Source organism: Macadamia integrifolia, chromosome 14 (assembly GCF_013358625.1).
Source record: "Macadamia integrifolia cultivar HAES 741 chromosome 14, SCU_Mint_v3, whole genome shotgun sequence".
In the NCBI taxonomy this organism is placed as follows: domain Eukaryota; kingdom Viridiplantae; phylum Streptophyta; class Magnoliopsida; order Proteales; family Proteaceae; genus Macadamia; species Macadamia integrifolia.
In genome coordinates this window covers 27,658,621-27,671,045 of record NC_056570.1, presented here as the reverse complement: position 1 = coordinate 27,671,045, position 12,425 = coordinate 27,658,621, and the positions used below count along the sequence as shown (strand labels likewise).

At 34.7% G+C, this 12,425-nt stretch overlaps 1 protein-coding gene across 2 annotated transcripts; it reads left to right on the top strand.

Annotated features, from left to right (window-relative positions):
* Nucleotides 1–10,337: 10,337 nt before the first annotated feature.
* On the top strand, nucleotides 10,338–11,200 carry LOC122060895 (VQ motif-containing protein 25-like). 2 transcript variants are annotated; one of them, XM_042624006.1, is made up of 2 exons: nucleotides 10,338–10,764; nucleotides 10,981–11,200. In XM_042624006.1, the coding sequence occupies exons 1-2, from the start codon at nucleotides 10,419–10,421 to the stop codon at nucleotides 11,103–11,105; spliced, it is 471 nt and encodes a 156-aa protein (XP_042479940.1). In that variant the 5' UTR covers nucleotides 10,338–10,418; the 3' UTR covers nucleotides 11,106–11,200. The 2 variants fall into 2 exon arrangements, with proteins under 2 accessions (XP_042479940.1, XP_042479939.1); XM_042624005.1 differs by having other exon boundaries at nucleotides 10,338–11,200.
* The last annotated feature ends 1,225 nt before the right edge of the window (nucleotides 11,201–12,425 follow it).

Here is a 12,425-nt window from a genome sequence, read left to right as displayed (position 1 = left end):
ATCGGAAAGGTTAGGGTCGAGGGTCAATATATCAAAGCCGGTATCATTCTAATCCAATCGATACTGACCGTTTCGTTCCATAATTTTAGAGAGAGAGAGAGATGATGCATAATAACCCATAAGGACAAGTTGAATTAATCTTAGCTTGCAAAGGAATTAACATGCACTTGCATTATTTTCTCCATTTATAAATTCAATTAAGTATTATATACACAAATGTCACAAAAAAGTTCAAGTAATTATTAGTTAAACAAATAAGTGCAAGTGTTTTCTGCCCCTGAAAGGCCCTTGTGTCCACACACAATAAGGCACGGTAGTCATTGCACTCCCCTGTGTCTATGGCACAATGGCTTCTCACGAACAGAATACTTTGTCCGAGCAAATAAATACTTACTCCTTGATGTAATTTGATTAACTTATTGATCATAAGTAATTGTCAACAAGGGATGGATGGTGATGTATTAAGAATTTTTTTCACCGAAAAATATTAAAATAATATTTTTCTAGAGTTGAAAATCAAATGGATAAGAGACCACCCTATTATTTTAAAAAACAACAATGACCTTAACTTTTGAAGCTATTATTGAGAAAAAACAATTGAGAGCATAAGAAAGTGTTGCATATGATTAATTGCCGTTTGCCATATTACTGTAAGCATCATTTCTACATACCATTGCTATGGGAGTTCAAGATGTCAGCAAAATGCATACTTAATAACTCGCAAACATCGTTTATGCTAAACATAGCTCTCTTAAAATTTTTATTTCATAAACGAAATAATTTTTGTATTAAATGATATTTTATGGATTGAAGTCGGTCATTTCGTTATCTAGGGAATTTTTGCAAATAATTAAAGAACTCCATATACATGATATAAAAAATAAACATGTTTTATAAGTTGAGAAGGATGTATGCATAAAAGAATAAATAAAAAAATAATTAATTTTCCTATAATGAAAGATCTATTTCACTTTTAATCATTTATATTGAGTTTATTTGAAGGAGAAAAACTATTTCTTCATAAATCATCATCTATTTATATTAATCAAACTTTTTATGTCTCTATGGCAACGATGAGTTTCAACCATTTTGAGTGCATTAAAATAGAACTGAAAACTCATTTTTTTTTTTTTTTTTTTTTTTTTAAATAAGGCACGTGAAATAACATACGTAATGATACCTAAAAAGAAAAGGAATATGAAAGGCACACAGAAGACTCTGTAAAACCAGGTTGGATCTAGCGTGTAAAGGAATACACCATGACCAAACTTAATTAATGACATTCCAGCACTTGCAATATTTAGTGTCCTTATTTATACAAACAAGTGGTATGATAAAAAAATCAAATTTTTATTAGTAAATAAATATATTAAATATTAGTCGTTGATCATACATTGATGTTGATCTATATATAAGTTTATAGTTGTAAGTAAATCTCAGCAAGGAAGGAAGGTGAAATTAATGGTAACGTAAGATTGAATGTAAGTTTTATTTTATAAAATATTTCATATGAAATATGAGAAAACATAATTGAAAATAATGATAGCCTTAATATTTTAGAATATTAATATGAAAAACACATAAGATTATAAGAAACCATTGGATTTACTTAATTTGTATGTTCAGGTTAGGCTTGGATAATTAACAATAGTGAAATTTTATGGCTAATATAGTTTCCCATAATATATTTTTATATACAATTTTCATAATATTTGAGTAAGAATGACCTTTACTAAAATTTCGTATTCATCTCTGCTCATAATTATCCCCCCTTCAAAAAAAAAAAAAAAGTACAAGCCTAAAAACCACATTTATTAATTTTAATTTTTTAATTTTTAATTTTTAATATTTTTATGTTTTTTATTTTTTTTTACCATACTAGTATGATAGGTAATAATCTTTATTTTGAAGCATCACCTCTGCATACCATTAATATGGAAGTTCAAAATGAGATAATTCTATTTAAGCACAAGTGTCCTTATATTGCACACTTTGTAACTTTTTTTTTTTTTTTTTTTTGAGGTGGGTGGGGTGGAGGGGTAAACAATTATGTAAACATTATTTATGTCAATCATCTAAAACCATGAGGACCCAATTTTCCTAGACGGACGTCAAAGAAATAATCTTCTTAATATTCACCTCTGATACCATTAATTTTTATACTAATAGTATATTTTTTTTTATTAAATTTGGTTTTAATGGTATTTTTTGTGATACCTAAGAATACATCAAGTATTAGATCCGCTTGTGAGATCGGTGAGGTGTTCCCACTAAGAATACGATAAGTACAAGGAGATTCAGGAGATCGATGAAGATGTGCACACTTTAGTCTCATATCGCCTAGAAAGAGATTACTGGCTAGTTAATACCCTCTAGCCTTCTTAACAGGACACAACGCTTTTTAAAGACTTGAGGCCCATAGGCCAAAAAAGAAATATTGTGCCAAGATTAATGGGACCGGAGCGTTACAATTTCTACATTCATTTTTATGTAAAGAACCCATCAAACTGATGATTACATATCAATCAATTAGAATTAATTCTCTAAAGAGTTTGGTTTTCTTTCAAGCATGTTTATAGAAGTGGTAATTTAATTTATAATGTAAAAATAATAATAATAAAATAAAAGATAGAAAAACAAAAGTTATTTGTTAGTTATGTATGCACTTTATACACATCTTCATTTTCTTTTACAAATAACGGATTAATCAAACACAGTCCTTGCTATGGCATACCTACTTAAGCACTATTTTCTTGACTAATTTGATTGTCTTCAACCATGTGTGCATAGGTCTCAATTTAAGGTCTTTTTCTTAAGTATAATATACCATAAAGGTTAAAAAGACAGTAGTTTTGTGTCTTCTTAATGCATGTCTTAGAAGCTTTAAATTGTCAACGGAATAGAAATTCTTTCCTATAACATTTCTAAATAAGAGATACTTTCATCCAACTCATTCATGATAATTTATTATCTAAAAAAAAAAAATATTCACGGACAAGAGTTTGTAAATTTTCTTATCTTACCTTTGGCCACTTTTGTTTATTTTTTCACCTTAAAACCTTTTAGAAATTCCAAGGATGCTCAACCATGTTTTTGATAAGAAAAATTAAGTGTAGCTAATACTTAATTAGAAAAATAAGTATAACTAACACTCCATTAATTAATTATAATTAAAGAAAATATCCCCCACCATGCTATTCTTCTTTATTGATAAAAGAGACGGTTGTAGATTGGGTTATAAAATATTGAAATCGTGTGTCATGAGTAGGGGTGCAAGTTTGGCCCTGACGGCCCTGACAGCCCAGACCTGCACTAATCCCAAACAAGTACCAACCAAAAAATTTTGGTCCTAAGGGCTAGCCCGGCCCTGAAATTTCTGACCCTGAGTTAGGGTCAGGGCGGGTAAGGTTTGATGTCTTTGGCCCGCCCAGCCCGCCCTGAACCTAGCCCTGGTTTTTTACCCTAACTTTAGGCCCTACCTGGAACCCTAATTTTTGCCCCTGATGTTGACCCTGGTTATGACCCTAGTTGTGACCCTGATTTTAACCTAATTTTATATATTATTTCACATTGAGTCATTGACACCTCAAAACTCCTAATATATCTTCTCACAATCTCACCGATCTCTCTTATCTTTTTTACCAATAAAAATATCTCTTTGTCTAACATGACAAGGGTTTTGAGATCTTCGAATTGTTTGTCTCATTAGGATGATCTTGTTTATCATGACAAATAATTGAAATTTTTTAGATTATTTACTTTCTTAGGATGATCTCCTCTTTGTTTATCATAATAATTAGAGTTATTTGTATTATTTGAATGTTTGCTTTAGGATGTTTTCGTCATAACAAATAATTTATAACTGTGTTTTTTATCTCCTCTTTATTATGAATATTTTTTATTTTTAAGTTATTTCATATTTTGTAGGGTCAGGGTCAGGGTATACCTGGCCCTTGATGGCAAACTAGGGTCAGGGTCAATAAGGGTCATCTAGGCCCTTGATGGAAAACCAGGGTTAAGGTCAATCAAGGTCAATGTTATCCCGGCCCAACCCTGAAAAATCAGAGCCAATCAGGGCGGATAAGGGTTGGGCTAAACCCTGAAGGGTAGGGCCTGAGATGAAGTTTTGCGGCCCTGAATTAGGGTCAAGGCGGGTTTGGGCCCAGTTAAGGGGATTAAGGGTTGGGCTAGAGTTTTATGAAGCCCAACCCAACCCAGCCCTGTTGCACCCCTAGTCATGACTCATGAGCAACTTAACAATAATTATTTACATCCATTTGTAATTAAAAAAATAAAAAAGATTGTGATTTAAAAATATTACAGCTATGAAAGAACGATAAGGATGTGACAAATATCACCTTTTTATGGAATGTTCATTTCCTCAATGGATGGGGGTAAAATAAACCTTTCCACATTGTCGAGGATAACTTTATTCTATTATTTAACAAGAAAATAGATCCATTCTCTCTCTCTCTCTCTCTCTCTCTCTCTCTCTAAAATGCAAAGCATAAACACATACACAGTGCTTTTTGGGCTGGCTGGCTGGAAAGCTTTTGAGTTTTGAAAACAGTGAAGAAACGACATGGACTTGGAAGTCCATAACTCACAAATCTCAACGAACTCTGTTAAAAGTATAATATTTAAGCCTGGCCCACCCGAATCATCCGGTCACCTCTGCATATCCAGAAACCGGTCCCCTTCCAGCTAAGGGGAACTGGTTGGTGAGGTTGGTCTGCATTCCTGCTCCTGTACCGGTCCAATTGTTTCATTTATCTGAATTCTGATCCATTAGATTGGTGGGCTCGAATAATATGAAAATTAACCCAATTAGCAAACCAGCTGTTCACAGACTGGCTTTTCATATTAAGTCAATGGTACATTGGGATCCAATAGGTCTCAGAAAAAAAAAATACTCAATAGGATTGTAACCGGAATTATACCTTTTTCCAAATCTTTCTTTTTGAATTTGCTATGAGCCTATAAATGTACTTAGATTTTTATTAATGCTATGTTCGGTAGTCATTTAAAAATTATTTTTAACGATTTTCCGTTTTACAAAAATAAGAAAATAGAATCTTCCATTTGGTGTTCAAGATTCATTTTTTCAAACAAATCGGGTAAAAAGAGAAAAAGAAAAATGGGAAATGTTGAAACATGGTTAAGAATATGAGAAACATTTCATTTAGAAAAAAAATCATATATCCCTGATAATTTCCCTAAGGCCAAAACCTTCTTTGTCTTCTTGAAACTTTGAAGAACTGGAGTGATAAAGAATCCATCAAGAACTCTAGCTCGATCTCTGGTCTTCCTCAACACTGTTGATCATTGGTCTCCCTCATTCTTGTCTCAGTGAAATTGGATTAAGAAACCCTTTTTTATACAGAAAAAATCACTTTTGATTCTCTCTCTCTCTCTCTTGTCTTGGTGAAACCGTTTCTGAAACAGTTGCCAAACACAAATCAAAAAATTCTAGTTTTAACTCAAAACATCGTTTCTGGAATAAAAATGTTACCAAATGCAATCTTATATATATATATATATATATATATAGTCTTTTAATTAGTAAAATAATAGAAATTCAATGAAACTTACCTCTAGTAGCAAGATCTACGAGACTTCTGAATACAAAACAACTCTTGAAATCAAATTTGTGAAAATATTTGTTTTATTTTCTCCTGATATTTTAATCGATTTTGGCTCATATCCATCGGATTTGAATTGAAATTGATGAAACCTATTCCATATCTGATTCCAAGTTAAACCTTCATAGTATCACTTTGTTTCTAACAAAAAATGAAAAATAACATCATTTTGTTGGGTTTCGTACTAAATGAAATTGATATACTATTTTATCTCAACCATATAATCCGACCATTTTGTAATTTGAAATATATGATTATTTAATTCCTTCCAGATACAGGATTAACCTGCCTGATCCTCTTGAATATCCATGCTTATTAGGGTGACAATAAATTCTTTTCCTCTAATAGTATGATAACTGAACGACCCTCACTTTACTGAAACGAATAAATTCCAATTACCCAGCTTAGTGACCACCCCTTTTACAGATTTTAGCTAGAGTTGATCCATGAAGAACCTCCAACTCAATCCTCCCCCCCCCCCCCTCTTTTACCACAATGAAGTTACACTGAATGTGGTATATTGAATTCAACCTCAATTTTGTGAAATAGGCAAACCTCAAGATCCCCAATTTATGTATCGATTTTAATTAATACAAATAAAATAGAACCGAGTTTTCCTAATCCATTCACCATGGCTTATCCTAATTTCGAACAATATGGGGAGAGGGGTGGGTAGAGAGGGAGGTTCCTGTCGGTGTCGTCCCAACATTTAGCCACTAGTGAAAAAAAAAAAACTTTGTCCAACAAAATACAAATTTTAAAAATCCATAAATTACAAGAGTGCATGGGCATACATGAACTACTGAAATACGATGATTGATGCATCCCATTACACAGGATGGTGTTTGATTGAATTATATCATAAATTTGACAGATAACTAATCTAATCCTAGACCTCTCTATTCAATGGTCAAAATTATCACATCATCCTATCACTTTGTTAAAAAATGGTGAGCTATCTTGATAATTAAGTTCATCATCATGATATTTTGTCCTTAAGAATTGCCCGCACAAAAAGAAAAAAAAAATTAATTGGGTAAAAACGCAGTTGAAAAAATATACTAGGTCAAATTGAACGGAGTCAGACCTAACACAAGCCCGAACCCGTGTATCACCTTGATGGGATTCATCTTGTCTAAGTGCGGGCGGTGAGGAAAATTTCGATCCAGTTTCTTATCAATTTGTAGTCGGGCTATTATCATGTTTGGTCCAATTCGATTTTGAGTTTACATGTATACATAAGATAAATTATACGTTTTTTTTTAACAACTTAGTGGGTTGTGTTCACTTCGATCCAAAATGAACCAATCAACCAAAACCCATCTAATTGATTCGAGCTGAACTTTGACATCCGTTTCAGGAGAGTAAAAATTGAAGAAATTCTTTTTAAGAGTTTCTCGCCAAAAAAATAGATTAAAAAAAAAAGGTCATATAAACAAAGTGGGAACAAGTAGCCATATCGGCACATCCTATGAGATCAAAGGCTACAGCCGACTGGAGAAGATCCAAATTGGACAAAATGTCCCTAACAGTCAGGCACAGGAGGGGATATATGATACAATAGTGCTACACACGTCCACACAGTGGGGGGAGACTCCCATAGGGGGAGAGAGGGTTTAGCTGTCTTCTGGTTGTAAGGCACGTCGCCAAGTGGCAAAGCATGGCATTGCGTATGCTGTATGCAACACACGGGAAGGGAATCTTCTTGTCAGTGAAGGCCGCTAGCGAGGTGGGGTCATGTCCTCATGGGATGGGTGGGGGTGGGGGCTTTCAGGTTGTCCTCATGGCCTCTGGGGTGGCCGGCAAAAGTCTCGTGCGCCTGCAGCTTTGCTGTGATACTGTGATCACACTTCAGAGATCAGTTTTGTTGTGAAGTATGGCTTTGTCCAATGGAAGAGATAAACAAGGCATTTCCTCAGCCTGACAATCTCAGTCTCTCCTCCTCCTCTGGTCAGAGAAACTCAGGGCTGAGTGTAGCTCATGAAAGTCGGGTAGTACTCACAGATTCGGACCTTCAAACAATCACCTCTGTACACACACACCTCACCCCCACGTGCATCAAATCACACGGTTAGTCTCCCACGGAATTAACCGTATCTTCACCAGCTATACCCACCGTACCCATTTGACCAACCCTCTCTCTCTCCCTCTTAAAAGAGATATCAAAAAATATTTTAGGGAAAATTACTAACACCTTTGTAGAATGGCTTGATGTCGCACAAGTTTGAAATGTTTACTTCAAGTACCCTGAAAAAATTCCTCTGCCACGGGCGCGGCAGAATCATGAGGATCCGATGGTTGGCATGGCATTGGTGCATGTGCCAATATTGTCTCGGTCGTCCGACGCTCATCACATAGTATCACCGGCGGTAGAAGATCATCACCCCAAGTACCCTTGCATTTTAAGATTTATTACAGCTAGTCCTTGTGATAGCATGAATTGAGAAAATCCTAAATTAGCAAATTACCCTTTTAAGTGTAGTGAATAAACCTTTATACCTTTTAATTAAAACAAGGAAAGTCTTGATTTCTACATCTTCCCATTGCAAACCTCTCATCTCTTTGCTCTATAGTTATTTGCAAATGCCAAAGAAGAATGTAACCCCAACCCAGGTTGTGATCTAACATCCTAACGTCGGCCATAATAAAAACCCCAACTAGATCACGCGCAAGGTGCGTGCACCAATGGCAACGATGAGTTGCTAAAACCCTAAAAAGTGCTTTCTTCGATTAACATAGGAATTTTATTTTATTTTTTTTTTTTTTTTTTTTTTGTATAACTCATAATGGTAAAATGGTATTTTCGTTCAACCACTTACTGCAGACTCACGCCGTCAAGTTTTATGGGGCTTCAAAGTAATAGTTTCAAACTTTTGGTATCTCAAGCAATCTGGCCATAATACAAGGGGTGTTCAAGTAACTTTCTCAATTATTTATATTACTTTCAAATGAAACAAATATTTACATTACATCAAAATATATTATTTGTTTTAATGAGTTAAAAGCTACAACTATTTTACTTAATACAATACGAAGTTATAAATTTTTCATCATATGATAGAGCTTGTTCTTTTCATTATATTCCTAGGAAGATAAATATTGTTGTTGACTCCTTAGTAAGAAAAGCTTTGTTGGTAATGTGTACAATAGTTTGACCAAATTGCATTCCATGGTGATTCACATCCAATGTATCAAAAATTGTTGTCTAAATTTTCAAACTAAATGTTTGCAACCATTGTGTATATTATGATCTATGATTATTAAAGTAAATAACTAAAGGGTTTTAGTTAAATAAGTTTCTTATATGGGTTAATTTCATTCACACTACTTGTTGAGATAATCTCATTAATTACAATCACGAGGTAATAATCATGTATTAAATATCATAATCTAATTCAATCAAATATCCTTTCATGTATTGATTTTCATCATAATTGTATCCGTTGAAATTAAAACTTGACATATAAGTAGAGGACACAAAAAGCTACCCTACCAATATAATCTAGAACCCATCCGATCTGCCACGTAGTGGATATTTGGACAATGACTCTGTCCTGATATATGTTGTGATATCCATGGGACTGAAACGCGCATCACATACTTGTTTCTTTCCATAAATTTTAGGAGTTCTCTTTCTTTATTCCCACCAGGAACCACGCGCAGTAGTTGTTTAAATTAAAAAATAATTGAGCTAGAGCTGCAGGAAAACAGAAAACCATGGGAGTGACTCAACTCTCCTCTTGAAATTTCCCCCCAACCCCCCAGTTGATATAATTTCCTGATTTTCAAATTGGTTAATGAAATTAGAAGAGGTCAATTTGAAATGGATTTATTGAGTATTTTCCACTCTATCCCTACCAATCACCAATGACTCAAGAGAAAGAGCCAATTTTCTTAGGATGATGGGCAAGGACTTCCACCTTAAAGGGCCTTGCAAGCTCCATGATTTTGTAATATGCATTGGTCATCTGCTTAGTTCATGATTCAAAACCCTGTGAGTAACCAGGAAATTAAGGGCATTGACCCTTCAAATCTGTGAAGACTTACAGCTTAATTGGGAGGTAGTGATATAGCTCAAACTTCAAATGGTCAATATTTGTCGGTGGATTCTTCTTTAAACAGGATTTTCCAAATCATATTTGGGGTTAAAAAAAAAAAAAAAAACTTGAGAATAATTAGTTTATTGAAACCATCGAAATCTATCTTGACAAGAACTCTTAACTGATGAGCCATTTGTTTATAAGATAAATCCATTTTTAGAGTAGGTAATTATATTGGTAATCTTGGGTAAACAAGGGTATGTCAGGCATTTACAGAAAGTCTCTCTCCTTCTCTCTAAGTCTCTATAGCAGATTTAATTGTTAAAATGAAAGAACGTTCCCTACCCCACCTCCCACCACCCCAAGAAAAGGACCCATTGTACATTTGTGTTGGTCCTACTGGATATGCGTCTCTCCTCTCTTCTCTCTTCTCTCTCTTAAAAACCATTACCTACTTTGTTGACTCTTCTGTGCTTCTGTCATTTTAACTATTCATCCAATCCTTGCTTCCAACAGGCACCCTTTTGTGCTTTTCAAAATTTCCCTTTCTCTTTGGATTAAAGTCATTAAACTATCCTACCAAAAGAAAAAAAGTCATTAAACTATAAAGCCCATCTTCCACCTCTATTTATATCCCCTTACCCCCTCTCTCCAAGAACCATCGCCAACCCCACCTTCCCCAAAGCAACCCTTCTCTCTCTCAAAAGTTCCATCAGAAGAAAATTGAATAGAAGCCATGAAAGAGATGATGAAGCCTCACACATGTGAACCCAACAGGATTTCTTCAGCACTAGCCATGCACAAAGGCTCTCACGTAATATCGAAATTCCAGCCAAAGATCAGAATAGTTCACGTATTTGCACCGGAGATCATAAAGACTGATGTAGCCAATTTCAGAGAGCTTGTACAGAGGCTCACTGGGAAGCCCCCAGATCACAAACGCAGCAACAAGAAGAAAGCAAAGAGTGTTATTAGCAGAGAAGAATCACTGATTTCTAGCTTCAAGCCCACCAAAACGAGAGATCTACAAGATGGGTCTCAGAGAATCAAAGAAGAAGAAGAAGAAAGAGAGATGTGGGGAGGTGAGAATTCAACAACTGGTTTCTTCAGTGGGTTTGGAGATCTTGATAGTTTTATTCAAGGTCTTAGTGAATTCCCTTTGCTTCCTTCTAATTCTTCTCACATGGATATGCTTGGGCTTGGTGAATCACATCTGTCCTAGTTAGAAAATGAATTAAGTTCTTCTCATGAGTTGGGTTCTGGTTCTAATGTGAGATCCTTGGTTGTTTTACTGACAGAGTTCACAGAATTCTCTATCTCCCACTTTGATCCTCAGCTCTCCACCTTTCACACAGTCAACAACTCTGTTGTAAATATATGGGAGCAAATGAACAATAGTGTCTTGAGTTCATATCTATGCTGAGTTTATATCACTTAACATTTCTATTCTTTGATTTATTTTTCTTCATGTCTCTAGATTTTGATATAGTGATCAATGAATTCATGTTGTTTCTTTCACTTCTTCTCTTTTGTTTTTTTGCCTGATTTGGCTTGACTTAATATCTATATGGGTTCTCTCTCTCTCTCTCTCTCTCTCTCTCTCTCTCTCTCTCTCTCTCATATACATTGAAGGAGACTGAGATATTTGCTAAGCCTATAAGCTATTTCTTTTCTTGCAAGTATCATTTATATATTAGATTTTCCTTTCGTTTTATTTATTTTTAATATGGGGTATGAGAGGAAGTCGCCTCCCACTCCTCCGAGTTGGTATAAACATCTACAATTCAAAAGTCACAAGGCCAACTATTCATTTCATTATTTCCTTAAGATATCAACTTCTTATCCTCATGAATAATAAAAATATATAAATTCAAACATAAGATAGATTAATCTTATGACCCTTACATGATATGATGTATATGTGGAGGTAGTGTTCTACGTGGTCATGTAGAATTGGAGTTCTCACAGAGTTACAGGCTTAGAATTTTACAAGCTTGTTGATCAAGCGATAAAAACAGCCTCTTGATATTCTCAGATTTTCCCCCCCAAATCTCACACATGTGGGATTCTCATGCACCAAAACGCCCTTTTTACAGGGTTGGAATTTTACTCCATAAGATTCTGATCCATTGTAAAATGGACTCAGGAGAGATTTCAATTTTGGTAAAAAATCAGTAATGGGCTGACACACTTGAGAAAGGTCTTAGTTCTCTTCAATGGCATTTTTAATGCATTCAATCCTAGGGCATAGGTAAACCCTAAAAAGTGCTCTAGGGTTCTTCTGATCCTAAATAGAGGGTTGCAGATTGTACCTTGAAGAGCTGATGCAGATATAAGAGGTGTATTCAGAAACCATTTTGGAGACACAAATGTCTAAGCTTTCTCAGGGCCAATTTGCATCACAAATGGACTGATTGGAAGTAGAAGAGGATATTCAACTGCGATTTGATGAATGACAGAATAAGGGGTAGCTCATGAACTTGCAATCAAAACCCTTACAGATCATGTAATCCATACTTTTTTTTTTTGATAGGTATGTAATCCATACATTACATTAATAATTCGTGTTCTATATGTTGAAAGGTCTAATAAAAATCCTTAAAGTATTAGATGGAGAGATCGAGCTCCTCAAGTATATAAAAGCACCAAGGATCTGAACAAACCGTTGCGAAACTATGACTCTATAACTCCTAATATCTCAACATTATATGCTGTATTACTATTATCCCAGCTGGAAGGGTGA

Bases quoted from the DNA above. Each gene is read 5' to 3' on its own strand.
- LOC122060895 (XM_042624005.1), top strand. From the start codon at position 10,419: ATGAAAGAGATGATGAAGCCTCACACATGTGAACCCAACAGGATTTCT.